A 25,922-nucleotide genomic window follows, 5' to 3' on the forward strand; every position below is an offset into this window, starting at 1 on the left:
TGATAAGATGAAAGACAGCTTTTGTCTTCTCGCAGTCACACAACTTTAGTATGCTTAAAGTCCGTTGCTGTAGTTATTAGCTGTTGTGCTCAAGCTGCATTTTTTTCTATCTGTGCAAGGACAAAACTTCTTGTCTGATGGGTGGCCTCAGCCGCAGATGTTATCTTTGTTTTAGCCCGCTAACAGCCAAGGACTTCAAGGACCTCAACGAAGATAATATGACAGCACGCGGACGAAGCAGAAACAAGGCAATCACAAGGCCCCCAGCACATTCCGTCACGTATTGTGCGTACTGGACCTGCTTTGCATGATGTGTGTGACCACTCCTCTTAGAAGCGGAGTCAGTGATGTTGACTGGGGAACTCCTGAATAAATAGAGGGACGCGGGAGCTGTACCTTAGAGCAGTGATTCTCAAATGGGGGTACGCGTACCCCTGGGGGTACTTGAAGGTATGCCAAGGGGTACGTGAGATTTTTTTTTAAATATTCTAAAAATAGCAACAACTCAAAAATCCTTTATAAATATATTTATTGAATAATACTTCAACAAAATATGAATGTAAGTTCATAAACTGAACATCAAATCAAGTAAGGCTATTCCATTCATTACAATGCAATATTCAGTGTTGACAGCTAGATTTTTTTGTGGAAATATTTATAATTGAATCACTTGTTTATTTTTCAACAAGTTTGTAGTTATTTTTATATCTTTTTTTCCCCAAATAGTTCAAGAAAGACCACTACTAAATAAGCAATATTTTGCACTGTTATACAATTTAATAAATCAGAAACTGATGACATAGTGGCCTAGTGGTTAGAGTGTCCGCCCTGAGATCGGTAGGTTGTGAGTTCAAACCCCAGCCGAGTCATACCAAAGACTATAAAAATGGGACCCATTGCCTCCCTGCTTGGCACTCAGCATCAAGGGTTGGAATTGGGGGTTAAATCACCAAAAATGATTCCCGGGCGCGGCCACCGCTGCTGCCCACTGCTCCCCTCACCTTCCAGGGGGTGATCAAGGGTGATGGGTCAAATGCAGAGAATAATTTCGCCACACCTAGTGTGTGTGTGACAATCATTGGTACTTTAACTTTAACTTTAACTTTAACTTTAACTTTAACTTTTTACTTCTTTATCTCTTTTTTTCAACCAAAAATGCTTTGCTCTGATTAGGGGGTACTTGAATTAAAAAAATGTTCACAGGGGGGTACATCACTGAAAAAAGGTTGAGAACCACTGCCTTAGAGCGTAGGGCGAGACTGTGACTAGGTGTGCAGCTCCATGCGTTCTCCTCATGAGCTAAATTGAACTCTGTCTCAGCATGATTCCTTGCTTCTTGTCTGTTTAATAGATGTCATCAGTGTTTGGACCTGACCTCAATGGAACGCAAAGTTGTGTGATATTTTATATACAATTATTCTGACAGATCTACCGTCACAATATTAGCATTTCATCTTTTTGGGCATTCGGTAAATGCAAGTAATTCCTATTAAGTCTACTAAATAACAGGTGACCTAAATTGTATTTTTATTTCTCACACTGACTGACGGACAATTATCAACAATTACTTTTAACATCCAAAAACCGCACTGGACTTGAAATTGTGATGGTGAAGATGCTGACGTTATGTCAGCTTTTTGACACAGCAGGAGCAAAACTGCTCACGGTGACCGTGATAAAGTGGTTGTCGCCCGGAAACTGGAAGATTGTTGATTTGATCTCCGGCTCAAGCAGTCTGCAAGCATCCTTGAGCACGATCTAAGCAATTTGCTCTTGAAGCTGCTTCATATGTAAGTGAGTATGTGCTTCCAATATTCCCTCCAGAGCAGCTGTTCTTGCTACAACAGTTAAAGAAAACAAGCAACCTGCCGCTATTTTTGAGTTTGAATTTTAAACCTGTATTTTACGCCACAATCAGATTCGTAACCTACACTATATTGCCAAAAGTATTTGGCCACCCATCCAAATGATGAGAATCAGGTGTCCTAATCACTTGGCCCGGTGTATCAAATGAAGCACTTAGGCATGGAGACTGTTTCTACAAACATTTGTGAAAGAATGGGCCGCTTTCAGTGATTTCCAGCGTGGAACTGTCATAGGATGCCACCTGTGCAACAAATCCAGTCGTGAAATTTCCTCGCTCCTAAATACTCCAAAGTCACCTTTATTATAAGAAAAGTTGTCATGTCTGTGTGATCATGTTTTGTTTTAGTAATGTTCGGTTTAAATTTTGGACTTTTTGTGCACTTTTGTTTTGTTTTGTCACCATAGCAACCATTAGTTTCACCTGTCACGTCACGCACCTGTTCCACGTTTGGACTCATTGTGCACTCTTGTCGCCATAGCAACCATTAGTTTTCACCTGTCACGTCACGCACCTGTTTCACGTTTTGAGTCACGCACCTGCTTTCACTAATCATGTCCATAGTATTTAAGTTCATTCATTTTCTGTTGTTCGTCCTGACGACACCCCCGCATTTATGCTCCTGCACTCTCTCCACACCCTGATGACCTTGCTACTCTTTTTTTCATGCCGGTTCCATGCCAAGTAAGTTTTTGTTTGTTAAGCCACAGTTAGTGTTTTGTTTAATTGTTCATAGTTTCTGCCAATGTGCAAGTTTTGTGTTTAAAGTCTAGTTTTATTCTCCGCGCTGTGCGCGCTTTTTGTTTATTCCTTTTTTGATAGTTTAAAATAAATCATGTACCCACCTTCAAGCCTTGACCAGTCCAGTTCATTTGCACCACGGGAGAACAAACCAAGCCAAAGTCCAAGTCTTGACAAAAGTGAAGAATTTGGGAACAACAGCAACTCAGCCACCAAGTGGTAGGCCACGGAAACTGACAGAGAGGTCAGCATAGTGCAAAGACTTTCTGCACAGTCAGTTGCTACAGAGCTCCAAACTTCATGTAACCTTCCAATTAGCCCACGTACAGTACGCAGAGAGCTTCATGGAATGGGTTGCCATGGCCGAGCAGCTGCATCTAAGCCATACATCACCAAGTCCAATGCAAAGCGTGGGATGCAGTGGTGTAAAGCACGTCGCCACTGGACTCTAGAGCAGTGGAGACGCCTTCTCTGGACTGATGAATCACACTTTTCCATCTGGCATTCTGATGGACCAGTCTAGGTTTGGACGTTGCCAGGAGAACGCTACATTTCGGACTGCATTGTGCCGAGTGTAAAATTTGGTGGAGGAGGAATTATGGTGTGGGGTTGTTTTGGCCCCTTAGTTCCAGTGAAAGGAACTTTGAATGCTCCAGGATATTGTGGAGAATGCATATATGTTTAAGAGTTATTTCTTTTTTTATAGCCATGTTTGGATAAGCTATTACTTTTCCATTGTATAATCTGTATACCAGTTTCTCTTTGTCTACATAGGTCTGTTTAGTGTTTTAGACATAGGAATGTGAAGAAGATACATCCCTCTCTTTGCCTTATCAGTGTTGGGGGAAGGGAGAGGCATTCCTTTCCATTTGAATGTTAGAACAATTTGAGAAGCCGGTATGAATGTATTGGTCTGGGCTGTTCTCCTGAAGCTTCAGTAAAACTTGATAATATTCCTATTCTGTCTTGATGGTCCTTCTTACTCAGCATATATGTCATCGAAAGGACTTGGGATTGACCAGTGACTTTAATTCCCTGGGAGGAAAAGCTGGTTGGACGCAGCAATACCAAAACATTTCTCTGACATGACGTCGAAAGGAGAAAACGTCACCCTGAAATTCAGGACCAGGCTGCTCTTTGTCGACTCGTTCCACCGGGAATACCTCACCCTGCTCATCAACGAACATGGTAAGTGCACTCACCGCTTGTTATAGTGAATACAAAACATACACCATGTTGCCAAAAGGAGTTAGGCATACATCTCCAAGTCCAATGCAAAGCGTGGGATGCAGTGGTGTAAAGGACATCACCACTGGACTCTAGAGCAGTGGAGACGCCTTCTCTGGACTGATAGATCACACTTTTCCATCTGGCAATCTGATGGACCAATCTGGGTTTGTGTCAGGCTTGTCCCTGACAGTTTGGTCAAGTTTGAGTTTTTCCTCTGTCATTTCCTGTCAACGCTCTTATTTTGGTTGTTTCCTCATTGTCTCCCCGACTGCTGCTTCCCCTCAGCTGCGGCTGATTGGCACCTGGCCACACCTGGTGTCAATCAGCCAGCTGCTATTTAAACCTGCCTTCCCCTTGTTGCGTTTTGGACCAGTTGTTCCTCCCAGGGAATTCAAGTCACAAGTCGCTCCCAAGCTCTTTACGACACTTAAAGCTGAGTTGAAAAACCACCAGAGACGGAATAGGTATTTTGTAATATATTGGCAAAGCTTTGCAGATATATATATTTGAGACCAGTCCAGCATAGAACATTCTATCGCGCCGCCAAAATGGTCTGCCTTCCCGACCCAAAACCCTTTCCCCTCTTCCCTCTCTCTAGTCAAAACAAATGCTTATTATCGCTCTCTCTAACATTCCTCATTCAAGGTTAAGCACACAGTTTTGCAGACAACCAAAAGACCACCATTGGAAGAACACGAGCTGTTTTCAAATATGACTATGAAATAAACGTAGTAACACTTAAATTCGGATATATGTAAATATCTGCCTCCGACACCCTCCAGTCAGTGCTGGGTTATTGTCGCTAATACTTGTTGTCACTACTACCTGTCGTTGTAGCTCTGTCTACTTTTGTTCACTCTGCTCATGTCATAGTTCCTTCGTGTCACAGTAAGTGTTTTTGTTTCTTGTCCACAGTTAGCCTTTGTGCTATTTTAGTTCATAGCCCGGTTTGTTCTCCGCCTTGTGCGCGTCTTTTGTTTGTACCCTTTTGTTAGTTTTTTTTGCCATAGTGTTAAATTAAATCATGTTTTCTTGTACCAAGCCTGCCGCCATCTCTGCATCTTGGGGTTCGTCACCAACATACTCTGACAGTTTGGAGGTTGCCACGAGAAACGGTACATTGCGGACTGCATTGTGCCGCGTGTGAAATTTGGTGGAGGAGGAATTATGGTTTTTTGGCGGTCCGCTCCCTGTATGATCAGTGTCAGAGCTTGGTCCGCATTGCCGGCAGTAAGTCGGACACGTTTCCAGTGAGGGTTGGACTCCGCCAAGGCTGCCCTTTGTCACCCATTCTGTTCATAACTTTTATGGACAGAATTTCTAGGCGCAGTCAAGGCGTTGAGGGGATCTGGTTTGGTGGCTACAGGATTAGGTCTCTGCTTTTTGCAGATGATGTGGTCCTGATGGCTTCATCTGGCCAGGATCTCCAGCTCTCGCTGGATCGGTTCGCAGCCGAGTGTGAAGCGACTGGGATGAGAATCAGCACCTCCAAGTCCGAGTCCATGGTTCTCGCCCGGAAAAGGGTGGAATGCCATCTTCGGGTTGGGGAGGAGACCCTGCCCCAAGTGGAGGAGTTCAAGTACCTCGGAGTCTTGTTCACGAGTGAGGGAAGAGTGGATGGTGAGATCGACAGGCGGATCGGTGCGGCGTCTTCAGTAATGCGGACGCTGTATCGATCCGTTGTGGTGAAGAAGGAGCTGAGCCGGAAGGCAAAGCTCTCAATTTACCGGTCGATCTACGTTCCCATCCTCACCTATGGTCATGAGCTTTGGGTTATGACCGAAAGGACAAGATCACGGGTACAAGCGGCCGAAATGAGTTTCCTCCGCCGGGTGGCAGGGCTCTCCTTTAGAGATAGGGTGAGAAGCTCTGTCATCCGGGGGGAGCTCAAAGTAAAGCCGCTGCTCCTCCACATCGAGAGGAGCCAGATGAGGTGGTTCGGGCATCTGGTCAGGATGCCACCCGAACGCCTCCCTCGGGAGGTGCTTTGGGCACGTCCGACCGGTAGGAGGCCATGGGGAAGACCCAGGACACGTTGGGAAGACTATGTCTCCCGGCTGGCCTGGGAACGCCTCGGGATCCCCCGGGAGGCGCTGGACGAAGTGGCTGGGGAGAGGTAAGTCTGGGCTTCCCTGCTTAGGCTGCTGCCCCCGCGACCCGACCTCGGATAAGCGGAAGAAGATGGATGGATGGATGGAATTATGGTGTGGGGTTGTTTTTCAGGAGTTGGGCTTGGCCACTTAGTTCCAGTGAAAGGAACTTTGAATGCTCCAGGATATCAAAACATTTTGGACAATTCCATGCTCCCAACCTTGTGGGAACAGTTTGGAGCGGACCCCTTCCTCTTCCAACATGACTGTGCACCAGTGCACAAAGCAAGGTCCGTAAAGACATGGATGACAAGAGTCTGGTGTGGATGAACTTGACTGGCCTGCACAGAGTCCTGACCTGAACCCGATAGAACACCTTTGGGATGAATTAGAACGGAGACTGAGAGCCAGGCCTTCTGTGTGACCTCACCAATGCACTTTTGGAAGAATGGTGGACAATTCCTATAAACGCACTCCTCAACCTTGTGGACAGCCTTCCCAGAAGAGTTGAAGCTGTAATAGCTGCAAAAGGTGTCATATTGAACCCTATGGGTTAGGAATGGGATGACACTTCAAGTTCATATGTGAGTCAAGGCAGGTGGCCAAAAACCTTTGACAATATAGTGTATGTGGATTGGGATTTTACAAATGTCTAGACTACCGATGTGACATGTACTGAGAAAAGGTTAAGCATATAGATGTAGTCATCGGAGTGGTGACCTTTGTGTGAAAACAACATGCTCATGGATGATGTAGACAATGGAAAGAAAGCACAGTGATGCCCCAATTTAAGAATTATTTGTGTGGTGGTCTGTCAAGCCTTGGCGGTCTGTTAGGGCAGTGAGGGTCTCTGCTGGGGGACTCTCGGGTCCTGACTGCCTGTGGTGGACTGGGCTTGCCATGGGATAAATGGTCAATAATTTCCCGCCTTACTAAAAAATACACATTACACTTCTCTATAAATGAGTCTTAATTGTTACTATGTTTTCTAATTATCTCTCTCCTCAGTAAAGGGGACCTAGTATGCAAAACCAACCAGTCTTACCAATTGCTTGGATTTGAATGACGTCACGTCCAGGTCATTAAATATGCGTGGTGGTCGAGCAGCGTCTGTTCTCAGTGGGTACGAGGCGCCATTTAGCCGTTCTGGAAGAACAATGCCCTACGCTTGCCTTGTTTTCGGCTGTACGAGCCGTTCAAAAGGATAAACGTTTCTTCAGAGTTCCTCGAGAGGGAATCAGGAAGGGCTGAAGAGTGCAAGATTTTAGGAGATGACGATGACAAAGTGGAAGGAGAGTCGAAGACCGCACAAGTTTGAACTTTGCAGTGAAAACTTCGTTAAAGGTTTCCATTCGTCCATCTTCTTCTACTTATCCGAGGTTGGGTCGGGCCCAGACTTCCCTCTCCCCAGCCACTTCATCCAGCTCTTCACGGGGGATCCCGAGGCATTCCCAGACCAGCCGGGAGACATAGTCTTCCCAACGTGTCCTGGGTCTTCCCCGTGGCCTCCTATCAGTCGGACGTGCCCTAAACACCTCCCTAGGGAGGCGTTCGGGTGGCATCCTCATACCTGCCAACTTTTGAAATCAGAAAAACCTAGTAGCCAGGGTCCAAGGGCCGCAGGCCCCGGTAGGTCCAGGACAAAGTCCTGGTGGGGGGTTCAGGCTTCGCCCCCCGACGCAAAATGATTATTAGCATTCAGACAGGTTAAAATGTTGCTAAAACCATCACTTTTCTATCAGTCACAGTGACTTTTCAAAACAAAAATATTACAGCAAAAATCATATGGGTTGATTGACATGTTTATTCTGTAAGCTAACTTCAATAGTTTGAAATTATTTTGACAGTTAATGCCAGTTATCCGTATTGCATTCCCTCAAAGACAGAAGTACTGACAATACTTTTCCAATGTCGTCATCGAAATATCGAACACAAATGGGGTACAGTTTTACATCGTCATAATCGGTGCTGCCGTCAGTCGACATGCTAAATGGTTCCGTCTTCATGACATCGGCGATACTTTTTGAGGATTCTGTTCCAAGACGCTGAATAATGTTTGATGTTTTGGTTCGACCACATCCATATTTTTTGGCGATTTTCGAGTCGGGAAACATTTTCCGAAATAACTGTCCCATGTGATCAGCCAGTGCGATTGGAAGTCCATGCTCAATTATTGCCTCCGTAAATAAAACTTTGGCATTTATCACATCCAAAGAATCTGTTTTGGGCGACGAAAAACGTTGAAAGTTTTCCACTTGTATCGCTAGCAACGGCATTAGACTTGTGTTTTTTTGTCCCAACGTGGTCTTTTACATCGCTAATTCCTCCGTGTCCAATCGAAAAATCTTGTCTGCACAAGGTGCAATTCGCGTAGTTTTCACCCTTTTTGGAAGGGATAATTATTCCCGGATAGGCTTTTGAATATTCTTCACGGAATGACTGCAGTTTTCTTTTCGGTTTAAGACTCGTTTGCGATTTTTCTCCGGCTGATTCCATGATCGTTCGCTCGTTTGGAAACAATGGCAACTGGTGCCTCGTGCTTGGCAGCGGTGCTATAAATAGCCTCGCACATGGCATTCGGAATGGCTCGATAGGAAGTTACGGGAAGCAGTGTCGATTGTCATTGTTGTTACGCGATTTCGTGAATAAAATTTAAAAACATTTTTTTTTTTTTAAATTAATGAAAAACCGTATTTTTTATCACTGCAACCGTAACCCGGAATAGGTTGATGAAAACCGTACTAATTACGGGAAAACCGGAGTAGTTGGCAGGTATGCATCCTGACCAGATGCCCGAACCACCTCATCTGGCTCCTCTCCATGTGGAGGAGCAGCGGCTTTACTTTGAGCTCCCCCCGGATGACAGAGCTTCTCACCCTATCTCTAAGGGAGAGACTCGCCACCCGGCGGAGGAAACTCATTTGGGCCGCTTGTACCCGTGATCTTGTCCTTTCGGTCATAACCCAAAGCTCGTGACCATAGGTGAGGATGGGAACGTAGATCGACCGGTAAATTGAGAGCTTTGCCTTCCGGCTCAGCTCCTTCTTCACCACAACGGATCGATACAGCGTCCGCATTACTGATGACGCCGCACCGATCTCACCATCCACTCTTCCCTCACTCGTGAACAAGACTCCGAGGTACTTGAACTCCTCCAATTGGGGCAGGGTCTCCTCTTCAACCTGGGGATGGCACTCCGCCCTTTTCCGGGCGAGAACCATGGACTCTGACTTGGAGGTGCTGATTCTCATTCCAGTCGCTTCACACTCGAACCAATCGATACAGCTTCTGGTTGAATTTTTGGCCACTCCTCTTGACACAATTGGTGCAGTTCAGCTAAATGTGTTGGTTTTCTGACATGGACTTGTTTCTTCAGCATTGTCCACACGTTCAAGTCAGGACTTTGGGAAGGCCATTCTAAAACCTTCATTACAGCCTGATTTAGTCATTCCTTTACCACTTTACGTGTGTTTGGGGTCATTGTCCTGTTGGAACACCCAACTGTGCCCAAGACCCAACCTCCGGGCTGATGATTTTAGCTTGTCCTGAAGAATTTGGAGGTAATCTTCCTTTTTCATTGTCCCATTTACTCTCTGTAAAGCAGCAGTTCCATCCATCCATCCATCTTCTTCCGCTTATCCGAGGTCGGGTCGCAGGGGCAGCAGCCTAAGCAGGGAAGCCCAGACTTCCCTCTCCCCAGCCACTTCGTCCAGCTCCTCCCGGGGGATCCCGAGGCGTTCCCAGGCCAGCCAGGAGACATAGTCTTCCCAACGTGTCCTGGGTCTTCCTCGTGGCCTCCTACCGGTCGGACATGCCCTAAACACCTCCTTAGGGAGGCGTTCGGGTGGCATCCTGACCAGATGCCCGAACCACCTCATCTGGCTCCTCTCGATGTGGAGGAGCAGCGGCTTTACTTTGAGCTCCTCCCGGATGACAGAGCTTCTCACCCTATCTCTAAGGGAGAGACCCGCCACCCGGCGGAGGAAACTCATTTGGGCCGCTTGTACCCGTGATCTTGTCCTTTCGGTCATAACCCAAAGCTCATGACCATAGGTGAGGATGGGAACGTAGATCGACCGGTAAATTGAGAGCTTTGCCTTCCGGCTCAGCTCCTTCTTCACCACAACGGATCGATACAGCGTCCGCATTACTGAAGACGCCGCACCGATCTCACCATCTACTCTTCCCTCACTCGTGAACAAGACTCCGAGGTACTTGAACTCCTCCAATTGGGGCAGGGTCTCCTCTTCAACCTGGGGATGGCACTCCGCCCTTTTCCGGGCGAGAACCATGGACTCGGACTTGGAGGTGCTGATTCTCATTCCAGTCGCTTCACACTCGAACCAATCGATACAGCTTCTGGTTGAATTTTTGGCCACTCCTCTTGACAAAATTGGTGCAGTTCAGCTAAATGTGTTGGTTTTCTGACATGGACTTGTTTCTTCAGCATTGTCCACACGTTCAAGTCAGGACTTTGGGAAGGCCATTCTAAAACCTTCATTACAGTCTGATTTAGTCATTCCTTTACCACTTTACGTGTGTTTGGGGTCATTGTCCTGTTGGAACACCCAACTGTGCCCAAGACCCAACCTCCGGGCTGATGATTTTAGCTTGTCCTGAAGAATTTGGAGGTAATCTTCCTTTTTCATTGTCCCATTTACTCTCTGTAAAGCAGCAGTTCCATCCATCCATCCATCTTCTTCCGCTTATCCGAGGTCGGGTCGCAGGGGCAGCAGCCTAAGCAGGGAAGCCCAGACTTCCCTCTCCCCAGCCACTTCGTCCAGCTCCTCCCGGGGGATCCCGAGGCGTTCCCAGGCCAGCCGGGAGACATAGTCTTCCCAACGTGTCCTGGGTCTTCCTCGTGGCCTCCTACCGGTCGGACATGCCCTAAACACCTCCTTAGGGAGGCGTTCGGGTGGCATCCTGACCAGATGCCCGAACCACCTCATCTGGCTCCTCTCGATGTGGAGGAGCAGCGGCTTTACTTTGAGCTCCTCCCGGATGACAGAGCTTCTCACCCTATCTCTAAGGGAGAGACCCGCCACCCGGCGGAGGAAACTCATTTGGGCCGCTTGTACCCGTGATCTTGTCCTTTCGGTCATAACCCAAAGCTCATGACCATAGGTGAGGATGGGAACGTAGATCGACCGGTAAATTGAGAGCTTTGCCTTCCGGCTCAGCTCCTTCTTCACCACAACGGATCGATACAGCGTCCGCATTACTGAAGACGCCGCACCGATCTCACCATCTACTCTTCCCTCACTCGTGAACAAGACTCCGAGGTACTTGAACTCCTCCAATTGGGGCAGGGTCTCCTCTTCAACCTGGGGATGGCACTCCGCCCTTTTCCGGGCGAGAACCATGGACTCGGACTTGGAGGTGCTGATTCTCATTCCAGTCGCTTCACACTCGAACCAATCGATACAGCTTCTGGTTGAATTTTTGGCCACTCCTCTTGACAAAATTGGTGCAGTTCAGCTAAATGTGTTGGTTTTCTGACATGGACTTGTTTCTTCAGCATTGTCCACACGTTCAAGTCAGGACTTTGGGAAGGCCATTCTAAAACCTTAATTCCAGCCTGATTTAGTCATTCCTTTACCACTTTACGTGTGTTTGGAGTCATTGTCCTGTTGGAACACCCAACTGCGCCCAAGACCCAACCTCCGGGCTGATGATTTTAGCTTGTCCTGAAGAATTTGGAGAGCAAACAGCATCCTCAGGGACTCATCCCACCCAGGACACCAGTGGCTTGAACTCTTGCCCTCAGGGAGGCGCTATAATCAATCAATCAATTAACGTTTATTTATATAGCCCTAAATCACAAGTGTCTCAAAGGGCTGCACAAGCCACAACGACATCCTCGGTACAAAGCCCACATAAGGGCAAGGAAAAACTCACCCCAGTGGGACGTCGATGTATAAGACCATCAAAGCAAGGACAAATAGATTGAAAAACAGTTTCTATCCGAGAGCTGTTATTTCCCTAAACTCTGCACATACCTGAACACTCACCACTTTATTAACTTGCTTACTTTTGATAGAGATCTACAGTGCAATATGTTTTTAACACTTTATTATGTTTTTAAATTTTAAATTGTTTTATTATTGTTTGTTGTCTGAAAGACTATTTTATGTAGATTGTTTTAAAAACACTGAGCTGGATTGCTGTCCAATTTCGTTGTTTCCATACAATGACAATAAAGGTATTCTGATTCTGATTCTGAACACCCAACTGCGCCCAAGACCCAATTTTGTGTTTTAGGATTTTAGGTTTTCTAGGCGCAGTCAAGGCGTTGAGGGGATCCGGTTTGGTGGCTGCAGGATTAGGTCTCTGCTTTTTGCAGATGATTTGGTCCTGATGGCTTCATCTGGCCAGGATCTTCAGCTCTCACTGGATCGGTTCGCAGCTGAGTGTGAAGCGACTGGGATGAGAATCAGCACCTCCAAGTCCGAGTCCATGGTTCTCGCCCGGAAAAGGGTGGAGTGCCATCTCCGGGTTGGGGAGGAGATCTTGCCCCAAGTGGAGGAGTTCAAGTACCTCGGAGTCTTGTTCACGAGTGAGGGAAGAGTGGATCGTGAGATCGACAGGCGGATCGGTGCGGCGTCTTCAGTAATGCGGACGCTGTATCGATCCGTTGTGGTGAAGAAGGAGCTGAGCCGTAAGGCAAAGCTCTCAATTTACCGGTCGATCTACGTTCCCATCCTCACCTATGGTCATGAGCTTTGGGTTATGACCGAAAGGACAAGATCACGGGTACAAGCGGCCCAAATGAGTTTCCTCCGCCGGGTGGCGGGGCTCTCCCTTAGAGATAGGGTGAGAAGCTCTGTCATCCGGGGGGAGCTCAAAGTAAAGCCGCTGCTCCTCCGCATCGAGAGGAGCCAGATGAGGTGGTTCGGGCATCTGGTCAGGATGCCACCCGAGCGCCTCCCTAAGGAGGTGTTTAGGGCATGTCCGACCGGTAGGAGGCCACGAGGAAGACCCAGGACACGTTGGGAAGACTATGTCTCCCGGCTGGCCTGGGAACGCCTCGGGATCCCCCGGGAGGAGCTGGACGAAGTGGCTGGGGAGAGGGAAGTCTGGGCTTCCCTGCTTAGGCTGCTGCCCCCGCGACCCGACCTCGGATAAGCGGAAGAAGATGGATGGATGGATGGATGGAGGATTTTAGGTTGTCCTGAAGAATTTGGAGGTAATCCTCCTTTTTCATTGTCCCATTTACTCTCTGTAAAGCAGTAGTTCCATTGGCAGCAAAACAGGCCCAGAGCATAATACTACCACCACCATGCTTGACGGTATGCATAGTGTTCCTGGGATTAAAGGCCTAACCTTTACTCCTCCAAACATATTGCTGGGTATTGTGGCCAAACAGCTCCATTTTTCTTTCATCTGACCACAGAACTTTCCTCCAAAAGGTCTTATCTTTGTCCGTGTGATGTCAGGTGAAACAAAAATGGAACACTCGGGCATCATGAAGTCAGGCAATCAAAACAAATTTAATTGGAACCGGAATTTCCCTCAGTTTCTGAGAGAACCTCCCTTATTTTCCCCTTACTGGTCTGCCCTGCTGTGTTTTGAGTGAGAGAAAGAAATGGCAAAAAAAAGTCAAATTAACCTGAAATAACAAAACATTTGAGAGTTTACTCACAGCTCAGTTCAATTCGGATAAAATCTTTGATGCCCAGATTTTCCAGGAAGACCCCGGACGAGGACGTGGTTTTAAAGAGGAAGGAGATGTCTGCATTCAGCTCCCCGTGGAAGGTGGGGAAGTGGAGGTAGGATGTCTCCTTGTCAAACAGTGCGGCGTTCCAAAAACCTTCTGGAAAAAAAAAAACAGAAGGGCTTGATGATTACAGGAGCAATTTGCTGTTACGCAATCATGAGCGAGCACATTAAAGTCAACTAGACTGATAATTGCCACAGGAGATGCTCTCAGCTCTCAGCTCTCAGCTCTGCAGCCTCCTTCATGACAGGCATTCATTTAAGAAACTATTTGTGAGTCTCTGTAGGTTCTGCTGTTTGGGTTAGCAACATAGTTCACTCGAGATCACTACTTCAATCTTTAATGCATAAACAAAAGGGGTCTAAAATCTAGGGCAGTTAAAACCAGAGGTGTGGACTCGAGTCACATGACTTGGACTCGAGTCAGACTCGAGTCATGAATTTGATGACTTTAGACTCGACTTGACAAAATGTAAAAAGACTTGCAACTCGACTTAGACTTTAACATCAATGACTTGTGACTTCACTTGGACTTGAGCCTTTTGAATTGACATGACTTGCTACTTTCCCCAAAACGCAAAGATGAAAAAGTTATTCGGGAGCGCCCCGTATTTTTCATTGTGTACTTGTCTATCAGCGTTGCGTGTGTCAGCTGGTGTGGTCTCAGTACAACAGCCAATCTAATTAGATCTGCTTTGTTTTCATCACACAGCATTCATCCAATCAAATTGCAGGACAACCAACGAAGAAGACATGTCCAAACCACACGCCAGTGAACAAAAAAATGATACCTAAAATAATTTCGTTTGGGTTCAGCTAAATGTGTTGCTTTTCTGACATGGACTTGTTTCTTCAGCATTGTCCACACGTTTAAGTCAGGACTTTGGGAAGGCCATTCTAAAACCTTCATTGTAGCCTGATTTAGTCATTCCTTTACCACTTTTGAGGTGTGTTTGGGGTCATTGTCCTGTTGGAACACCCAACTGCGCCCAAGACCCAACCTCCGGGCTGATGATTTTTGCTTGTCCTGAAGAATTTTGAAGTAAAAACCCAGCAATATGTTTGGAGGAGAATTGGTAATCCCAGGAACACTATTCCTACCGTCAAGCATGGTGGTGGTAGTATTATACTCTGGGGCTGTTTTGCTGCCAATGGAACTGGTGCTTTACAGAGAGTCAATGGGACAATGAAAAAGGAGAATTACCTCCAAATTCTTCAGGACAAGCTAAAATCAGTTTGGGTCTTGGGTGCATTTGGGTGTTCCAACAGGACAATGACCCCAAACACACCTCAAAAGTGGTAAAGGAATGGCTAAATCAGGCTAGAATGAAGGTTTTAGAATGGCCTTCCCAAAGTCCTTGTCACGACTTGGACTATGGCGTGGTTTGTTCTCCCGTGGTGCAAGTCAACATTTGGACCAGACATGGCGTGAAGGTGAAGACATTATTTATTTTACACTAACAAAGGAACAAAAAGCGCGCTCAAGGCGGAAGTACAAACTTGACTAACGAAACAAAAAGACTTGCACGTGGGCAAAAAACTATGGACATGAACAAAAGTCGCTAACTGTGGCATAAATAGAAAAAACTTACTTGACATGGCATGAAGTGCGCAGAGGTAAACAGAGTGAGAAGCAGAAAGTCAGGGGTAGAGATGCGCGGATAGGCAATTTATTTCATCCGCAACCGCGTCAGAAAGTCGTCAACCATCCGCCATCCACCCGATGTAACGTTTGATCAGAACTGCACCCGCCCGCCATCCGCCCGTTGTTATATATCTAATATTAATTAAAAAAAAAAAAAAAGGGTGAAAACTACGCGAATTGCACCTTGTGCAGACAAGATTTTTCGATCGGACACGGAGGAATTAGCGATGTAAAAGACCACGTTGGGACAAAAAAACACAAGTCTAATGCCGTTGCTAGCGATACAAGTGGAAAACTTTCAACGTTTTTCGTCGCCCAAACAGCGTTGCGTGTGTCAGCTGGTGTGGTCTCAGTACAACAGCCAATCAAATTAGATCTACTTTGTTTTCATCACACAGCATTCATCCAATCAAATTGCAGGACAACCAACGAAGAAGACATGTCCAAACCACACGCCAGTGAACAAAAAATTATACCTAAAATAATTTCGTTTGTGTATAAAAATTACGAGGTGGTCAACACAAAACGGTTTGCAGTATGCAACACATGCGGTTCGAAAATGACTGATGGAGAGGCAACAACGTCCAACTTCGTCCGGCATTTGAAGTTGCACAAAGAACGGTAAGTTTTGAATGTAAGATAACGTTTATTGGCTAAGTAACGTGACTTTTATTTGCTGTGTAGTTAAATCAGTGAGGCTGTAAACTCACTGCTAACGTTATAACGTTATTGCAAACACGGGAATCTGTTGCAGTTCACTACCTTATTCATACTTTTTGTTCAGTGATTTTTTTTTAAGCAGGGTTACGTTAGTCAATATATCACACGTAACGTTAGACGGCGGTCAGCAGCACCGCGTATTTTAGCCACCTAAAAAAAGACAAAAATAGTAAAATAAAGGTCAGTTAAAATGTATACTATATTATGAATATGTGTACCGTTTTAGCTAGCTTTCTGACATACTGTTGGTTGTTTACCTCAGCGGTCCCCAACCACCGGGCCGCGGCCCGGTACTGGTCCGTGGATCGATTGGTATCGGGCCGCACAAGAAATAATTTTTTTAATTTTTTTTTTTTAATTAAATCAACATAAAAAACACAAGATACACTTACAAGTAGTGCACCAACCCAAAACAACTCTCTCCCCCCTTTTGTTCTGGGCATTGAACATGAAGACTCTTCCTTCACTGTTCCGAGTGGCCATGAGAGTCTTGGCAGTGCCTGCCTCCAGTGCTCCAGTGGAGCGAGTTTTCAGCCATGGTGGCATCATACTACGCCCCCATCGTGCACAAATGACTGACAGACTCTTGGCTAATTTGGTCTTTTGCAAATGCAATGCAGCATAGGGCCCTGACATATAAAAAGTAAAACTTTTTTGTTATGTTTACGTATATGTCATGTTTTTTTCAATGTTAACACTTTTGTACAAATAAGTACATTTGCACTTTATTTTTCAATGTGTTTGTTCTGTAAAGGAATGAGTTAATGTTTAAAATGACTGGTTAATAGTGCTATTATAAAGTGCAATGTCAGCACAATTTTCTTTCCTGCAATTTAAAATGCACTTGTTTTAATAAATAAATACAGCGTTTGAAAAGCATACACAATCTGTGTTAATATATTAGTCTGTGGTTAAAAGGACTTGAAAGGACTCGAAACTCAAAATGCAGGACTTAGGACTTGACTTGAGACTTTCCAGTCTTGACTTTGGACTTGACTCGGGGCTTGCCTGTCTTGACTCGGGACTTGACTCGGACTTGAGGGCAAAGACTTGAGACTTACTTGTGACTTGCAAAACAATGACTTGGTCCCACCTCTGGTTAAAACATTATGACCCGTGTTTTTCCCAGCGGGTATCAAGTGGATATATACAGTCCTGGTCAAAAGTGTACATACCAGTGACGTGCGGTGAGGTTGATGGCTGGTGAGGCACTGACTTCATCACAGTCAGATTTACAAACATATGAACCCTAAAGAGTATCTTATTCACCATTTGATTGGCAGCAGTTAACGGGTTATGTTTAAAAGCTCATACCAGCATTCTTCCCTGCTTGGCACTCAGTATCAAGGCTTGGAATTGGGGGTTAAATCACCAAAAATGATTCCCGAGCGCGGCGCCGCTGCTGCCCACTGCTCCCCTCACCTCCCAGGGGGTGATCAAGGGGATGGGTCAAATGCAGAGGACACATTTCATTACACCTAGTGTGTGTGTGACAATCATTGCTACTTTAACTTAACTTTAACTTTACACATACAAACTGTAGCACACAAAAAAGCACATTTAATAAAAACAATGTTATTATGGGCTTACCTTTACTTAAAAATGAAGTCCATGCGCCGCAACTAAAGCCCTCACTTCAACTTTCCACGTGCAAGATTGAATCTATTTAAAAAAGTGTAACCGAGGGTTTATAAATGTGGCCTATACTGTATGAAACTACAAAATAACAAACACAGAGGCTCCAGTTTACACGAGGACCACTTTATTTACCTTCTTTCAAAAACCTCCGCAACGTGACATCACTTCCGCTCTTAGCGCCTTCAAAATAAGAGCTCAAGGCATATACTGTATAACAGCGCATAACAGGAACTTAACATCACAAAGAGGAAAGCCCATGAAAATAGGTTACAAAAGTTATTTAATAAGAAGCCAAAAAGTGTAAAAACAATAATGTTCGTGTTGGAGGAGTTGTGAATTAGGTACACCTGCAGTCTGCAGGTGTACCTAATGTTGAGGCCCTGCAGTCATTCACAACTCCTCCAACACGAACATTATTGTTTTTGCACTTTTTGGCTTCTTATGAAATAACTTTTTTAAATAGATTCAATCTTGCACGTGGAAAGTTTAAGTGTGGGCTTTAGTTGATATAACAATTCTACGGCGGGGGTGCAGGAGGCGGGATTACTGCGAGCCTCAGCCAGTGCGTCTTTTGCAGCCGTTTTATGATCGCTCAGCACAAGAAATACTTTACACACATACAGTTGTTGACAAAATACACTGTACATTATACACCTCAGCTAACAAAACTATGGAAATGTATAATATAATTCATATAGCAATACAGTCTCACTGCACAGCAGGCCAGCAGTTAGCCGAGTCCGGAATCCATGTTGAGGCACTGAGTGACGTGCCTCAACTGGCTGCTGATCACCGCACCGTCTCTTCTCAGTATTTGAACGGCAAATGTGAAAATTCAGCAATTTTGAATAAAAATAATCTAAAACTGGTGAAGTTAAATGGAAAATAACTTTATAGTATAATCACTGGATACATATAACAATTTAATTATTTATTTTTTCTTTTTACATTTTTTTTCTTTCCATGATGGCAGGTGAGGCCCCAGCCTCACCTGCCTCTAGTGACTGCACGTCACTGGTACATACACTTGTAAAGAACATCATGTCATGGCTGTCTTGAGTTTCCAATCATTTCTACAACTCTTATTTTTTTGTGATGTAGTGATTGGAGCACATACTTGTTGGTCACAAAAAACATTCATGAAGTTTGCTTCTTTTATGAATTTATTATGGCTCTACTGAAAATGGGTCAAAAGTATACATACAGCAATGTTAATATTTGCTTACATGTCCCTTGGCAAGTTTACCTGCAATAAGGCGCTTTTGGTAGCCATCCACAAGCTTCTGCTTGACCACTTGACCACAAAATTGCTGCAAAACAGCTAAATGTGTTTTCTGACACGGACTTGTTTCTTCAGCATTGTCCACATTGTCAGGACTTTGACCACAGAAGTTTCCTCCAGAAGGTCTTATCTTTGTCCAGGTGATGTCAGATGAAACAAACATTGCGTTGTTTGGTCACAATACCCAGCAATATGTTTGGAGGAGAAAAGGTGAGGCCTTTAATCCCAGGAATACCAAACCTACCGTCAAGCATGGTGGTGGTAGTATTATGCTCTGGGCCTGTTTTGCTAACAATGGAACTGGTGCTTTATAGAGAGTAAATGGGACAATGAAAAAGGAGGATTACCTCCAAATTCTTGACAAAATTGGTGCAGTTCAGCTAAATTTGTTGGTTTTCTGACATGGACTTGTTTCTTCAGCATTGTCCACACGTTTAAGTCAGGACTTTGGGAAGGCCATTCTAAAACCTTCATTCTAGCCTGATTTAGTCATTCCTTTACCACTTTTGAGGTGTGTTTGGGGTCATTGTCCTGTTGGAACACCCAACTGCGCCCAAGACCCAACCTCCGGGCTGATGATTTTAGCTTGTCCTGAAGAATTTGGAAGTAAAAACCCAGCAATATGTTAGGAGGAGAAACGGTAATCCCAGGAACACCATTCCTACAGTCAAGCATGGTGGTGGTAGTATTATACTCTGGGGCTGTTTTGCTGCCAATGGAACTGGTGCTTTACAGAGAGTAAATGGGACAATGAAAAAGGAGGATTACCTCCAAATTCTTCAGGACAAGCTAAAACCAGTTTGGGTCTTGGGTGCAGTTGGGTGTTCCAACAGGACAATGACCCCAAACACACCTCAAAAATGGTAAAGGAATGGCTAAATCAGGCTAGAATGAAGGTTTTAGAATGGCCTTCCCAAAGTCCTTGTCACGACTTGGACTATGGCGTGGTTTGTTCTCCCGTGGTGCAAGTCAACATTTGGACCAGACATGGCGTGAAGGTGAAGACATTATTTATTTTACACTAACAAAAGGAACAAAAAGCGCGCTCAAGGCGGAAGTACAAACTTGACTAACGAAACAAAAAGACTTGCACGTGGGCAAAAAACTATGGACATGAACAAAAGTCGCTAACTGTGGCATGGATAGAAAAAACTTACTTGACATGGCATGAAGTGCGCAGAGGTAAACAGAGTGAGAAGCAGAAAGTCAGGGGTAGAGATGCGCGGATAGGCAATTTATTTCATCCGCAACCGCGTCAGAAAGTCGTCAACCATCCGCCATCCACCCGATGTAACGTTTGATCAGAACTGCACCCGCCCGCCATCCGCCCGTTGTTATATATCTAATATTAATTAAAAAAAAAAAAAAAAAAGGGTGAAAACTACGCGAATTGCACCTTGTGCAGACAAGATTTTTCGATCGGACACGGAGGAATTAGCGATGTAAAAGACCACGTTGGGACAAAAAAACACAAGTCTAATGCCGTTGCTAGCGATACAAGTGGAAAACTTTCAACGTTTTTCGTCGCCCAAACAGATTCTTTGGATGTGATAAATGCCGAAGTTTTATTTACGGAGGCAATAATTGAGCATGGACTTCCAATCGCACTGGCTGATCACATGGGACAGTTAATAATGTAATGCAACCTTTAAAAATCATTACGCGGTGATCGCGATCCCAAAAATAAACTTTTCTTGCATGATAATGTCCAGAAAAATTTGCTTTATATTACTATAGAGTCCTTTTAACGAATGAGTTTGATGGTTTATCACAAACCTTAAATGAAATTCCATGGCCACCGTCCTGCTCTCTATATCAACCAGGGTGAGCCCCACCCCTTTCGTGAGCGCACTGCGAAAGCGGACGAGGCGGGGTGTCGGTGCGGTGGGCGCGGTAGTGACCCTGGACGTGCGTCGGGCCCTTCTCGCGGATCGCCTCAGCTACGGCTCCCGGTGGGGCCCTCTCGGGGGAAGGGGCCTCGGTCCCGGACCCCGGCGAGGCGTCCCTTCTCCGCTCCGTAAAAGTGTCCATCTCTTTTCTTTTTTTTTCTTCTGTTGTGGCATATGCAGCAGGTGCCTGCTCGTTTTTCGTATGTGGGTAACAACATTTAACTATGTATATATATTTCCGAATTGGTTTAACTGCCACCCGCAAAAAAAATAAAAAAATAAAAAAAATATCTAATTAATCCGCCCGACCCGACCCGCGAGCGGATAAAATCTTATTGTTTTTAATTTCATCCGCCCGATCCGCGGATAATCCGCGGACTCCGCGGTTGTGTCCGCAAACCGCGCATCTCTAGTCAGGGGTATGATGTCGCCAGAACGACAAACTGACAACAATGAACTTAAATACTAGTGACATGATTAGTGAAAACAGGTGTGTGACTCAAAACGTGAAACAGGTGCGTGACGTGACAGGTGAAAACCAATGGGTTGCTATGGTGACAAACAAGAGTGCACAATGAGTCCAAACGTGGAACAGGTGAAACTAATGGGTAACCATGGAAACAAGACAAGGGAGTGAAAAGCCAGAAACTAAAGAGTCCAATAACTAAAAACATGACTAAAACAAAACATGATTACACAGACATGACAGTCCTGACTTAAACGTGTGGACAATGCTGAAGAAACAAGTCCGTGTAAGAAAACCAACACATTTAGCTGAACTGCACCAATTTTGTGGTCAAGTGGTCAAGCAGAAGCTTGTGGATGGCTACCAAAAGCGCCTTATTGCAGGTAAACTTGCCAAGGGACATGTAAGCAAATATTAACATTGCTGTATGTATACTTTTGTCACATTTTCAGTAGACCCATAATAAATTCATAAAAGAAGCAAACTTCATGAATATTTTTTTGTGACCAACAAGTATGTGCTCCAATCACTACATCACAAAAAAATAAGAGTTGTAGAAATGATTGGAAACTCAAGACAGCCATGACATGATGTTCTTTACAAGTGTATGTACACTTATGACCACCACTGTATTTGTAAAATTCAGTCCATCCTTCTTTTAACTCTGACAAAATAAATATACAACGAACTCAGGAGGATATGGCTGCTAACTTTCTGTTTTAACTTCATACATTAAATAAATACACATTTTAAAACTCTGTAAAGGAAATGAACCTACTGTCTCCATGACAACGTAGAGGTCCCACTTTGTAGGCAGACTCTAACCCTGGCTGTATGCCGCCCAGGACCAGAGACCGGACTGGGAGAGTCTCCTTAAGGGTTAGGAGACCTGAATACTTAGTCCTACAGGAAGGAGAAAAGAAAAGCCCAAGGACGGTCACATGAAGATAGAAAATAGGAACAGGAAGAAAACAGTGAAGAAAAAAATAACACAAATATTAATTCAAATTAAACAATTAAGACAATAGACCACAGGATTACAGGCAGGCCACTCTTTTACTACAAAGCCACACTGTTGTAACACGTGGCTTGGCATCGTCTTGCTGAAATAAGCAGGGGCGTCCATGGTAACGTTGCTTGGATGGCAACATATGTTGCTCCAAAAGCTGAATGTACCTTTCAGCATTAATGGCGCCTTCACAGATGTGTAAGTTACCCATGTCTTGGGCACTAATACACCCCCATACCATCACACATGCATCATTCTGTCACGACTTGGTCTTTGGAGTTTGCTTTTCCGGGATGCAACGGAAAGTTGGCACGGGCGAGACGGGAACCAAGGTACATGATTTATTTATTAAAAAAAGATCAAACAAAAAGCGCGCACAATGGCGGAGAATAAGCTATGAAACCAAAAGACTATAGCAAAAAAGTACAAATGAAAAGCACGCAAAGTGGCGGAAACTATGAACAATTAAACAAAACATTAACTGTGGCTTGAGAAACAAAAACTTACTTGGCATGGAACCGGCATGAAAAAGGAGCAGCAAGGATCATAAGGGTGTGCAGAAGCATATATGGGGTGCGAGGTCGTCAGCCCGAACAACAGAAAATGAATTAACTTAAATACTTATGGACATGATTAACAACAGGTGCGTGACTCAAAACAGGTGCGTGACATGACAGGTGAAACTAATGGGTAACTATGGGGACAAAACAAAACTGCACAAAAAGTCCAAAAATAAAGCCTGATCACACAGACATGACAGAGCCCCTCCCTTAAGGACAGATACCAGATGTCCAAAAAAAAACAAAGATCAATAGTCATGGGAGGGCGGGAGGGGGACATGGCGGTGGGTCGCCAGCCCAAGTGGCCCCGAATCCACCGAGGCAAAGTCAAGTGGCGGCGGCGATGATGTCGTCAGAACGAACAACAGAAAATGAATGAACTTAAATACTATGGACATGATTAGTGAAAGCAGGTGCGTGACTCGAAACGTGAAACAGGTGCGTGACGTGACAGGTGAAAACTAATGGTTGCTATGGTGACAAGAGTGCACAATGAGTCCAAACGTGGAACAGGTGCGTGACGTGACAGGTGAAACTAATGGTTGCTATGGTGACAAAACAAAACAAAAGTGCACAAAAAGTCCAAAATTTAAACCGAACATTACTAAAACAAAACATGATCACACAGACATGACACATTCATCATTTTTTAAAGCATAGTCAATGTATTTTTTGGGGGCTAAATTACGCATTTTCAAGTGTAAAATGACTAAATTAACCAACAAATACAGCATTATTGGCCATGAGATGACACCAAACCAATCAGTATCGTGGTGACTGATTGGATTAATTAATTAACATTAATATATTGGATTAAAAAAGTGTTATGGTGTCCATGTAGATGTTATTTCATATGTCGAGTGGGCTCTAACAATGCTAAATACCATATTTTGTATGCTTTTAGTGCTGAAAATATTACATTTTTAATAATAATTTACTTCACAGACCTACTCAGTGGCCTAGTTCTTAGAGTGTCTGGGTTTTGAGTCATACCAAAGACTATAAAAATGGGAGCCATTACCTCCCTGCTTGGTACTCAGCATCAAGGGTTGGAATTGGGGGTTAAATCACCAAAAATGATTCCCGGGCATGGCCACCGCTGCTGCTCACTGCTCCTCTCACCTCTCAGGGGGTGATCAAGGGTGATGGGTCAAATGCAGAGTGTGTGTGTGACAATCATTGGTACTTTAACTTTAACTTTAACATCAGACCTTGACGACAACGCAAAACGTCGTATAAACGATAAAACATTGAATATTAGGACTTATATCAGTGGTACTTTTCTGCGCTCAGGCCTGGAACCAATTAAGAGCGATAAACAAGGGTTTAATGTATCATCATAGTATTGATCCTTGCATTATTTCAACTCTATTTGTGTAAAAAAGAAAGAAATAAAACCATTCATTAACTAACATTAATATATTGGATTAAAAAAGTGTTATGGTGTCCATGTAGATGTTATTTCATATGTCGAGTGGGCTCTAACAATGCTAAATACCATATTTTGTATGCTTTAGTGCTGAAAATATTACATTTTTAATAATAATTTACTTCACAGACCTACTCAGTGGCCTAGTTCTTAGAGTGTCTGGGTTGTGAGTTCAAACCCTGGCCGAGTCATACCAAAGACTATAAAAATGGGAGCCATTACCTCCCTGCTTGGCACTCAGCATCAAGGGTTGGAATTGGGGGTTAAATCACCAAAAATGATTCCCGGGCGTGGCCACCGCTGCTGCTCACTGCTCCCCTCACCTCTCAGGGGGTGATCAAGGGTGATGGGTCAAATGCAGAGTGTGTGTGTGACAATCATTGGTACTTTAACTTTAACTTTAACATCAGACCTTGACGACAACGCAAAACGTCGTATAAACGATAAAACATTGAATATTAGGACTTATATCAGTGGTACTTTTCTGCGCTCAGGCCTGGAACCAATTAAGAGCGATAAACAAGGGTTTAATGTATCATCATAGTGTCATGACTTGGTCCTGGGTGTGTGCTTTTCCGGGATGCAACGGAAAGTTGGCACGGGCGAGACGGGAATGAAGGTACATGATTTATTTAAAGACTATAAATACAAAAAAAAATGATCAAACAAAAAGCGCGCACAGTGGCGGAAACTATGAACAATTAAACAAAACATAAACTGTGGCTTGATAAACAAAAACTTACTTGGCATGGAACCGGCATGAAAAAAGAGCAGCAAGGATGATAAGGGTGTGAAGAAGCATATATGGGGTGAGGTCGTCAGGCCGAACAATAGAAAATGAATGAACTTAAATACTATGGACATGATTAGTGAAAGCAGGTGCGTGACTCAAAACGTGAAACAGGTGCGTGACGTGACAGGTGAAAACTAATGGTTGCTATGGTGACCAGACAAGGGAGTGAAAAGACAGAAACTAAACAAAACATGACTTAAAACAAAACATGATAATACAGACATGACACATAGTATTGATTCTTGCATTATTTCAACTCTATTTGTGTAAAAAAAGAAAGAAATAAAACCAGTGTGCCATGTTTCCGCACATTAAAACAGTTCCCAGGTACAGTATAACATAAAAAAATATATCTTAATAGTTGTAAAAAAAAAATCCATGCCTTACCACATTAATGCTGATTGGTGGATGACTGTTTGTCTTACTTCACAGTTATGACTTGTCTCTTTTACACATTTTGCAACACAATTTAAGACAAGACAAAAAAATAAAAAAAACGCTCTCTTCGAAATAAAATATTCTTAAGCTCCCCTAAATAATTTGGTGTTTTTTTTGGGTTTTTTTTACAAATAAATGCCGACATATTCATTATAAAGTGGCCCAAATATGAGTTTAAATAAATAATCATATAACCTGTTATTATTCACTCAGTTTCCCCTCACTTCGTAGCGTAAGGTAGAGAGCCCCAATCCATTCCACTTGTTCATATAGAAAATGCCCACATCACTCAAATTCCAGCCCGTATTTTCTCTGCGACCTTGCATGCGGTCCTGCAGGTGTACGAAGCACATTATCTTCCTTTACAATGAGTGAAACTGCACAAAACCTTGTGTGTGCAATTGTAAATCAT

At 44.3% G+C, this 25,922-nt stretch overlaps 1 protein-coding gene across 1 annotated transcript in view; it reads right to left on the minus strand.

The window, feature by feature from the left end:
• Positions 1-25,922, minus strand: part of LOC133616345 (contactin-associated protein-like 4) — a 306,751-nt gene that overhangs the window by 49,345 nt on the left and 231,484 nt on the right. The window contains exons 15-16 of the mRNA XM_061975492.1: positions 22,060-22,184; positions 13,568-13,738 (exon numbers count right to left, since the gene is read on the minus strand). Of these exons, the coding sequence (XP_061831476.1) occupies positions 13,568-13,738; positions 22,060-22,184 (296 nt within the window). The remainder of the gene's footprint in view (positions 1-13,567; positions 13,739-22,059; positions 22,185-25,922) is intronic.

Source organism: Nerophis lumbriciformis, linkage group LG14 (genome assembly GCF_033978685.3).
Source record: "Nerophis lumbriciformis linkage group LG14, RoL_Nlum_v2.1, whole genome shotgun sequence".
Classification (NCBI taxonomy): Eukaryota; Metazoa; Chordata; class Actinopteri; order Syngnathiformes; family Syngnathidae; genus Nerophis; species Nerophis lumbriciformis.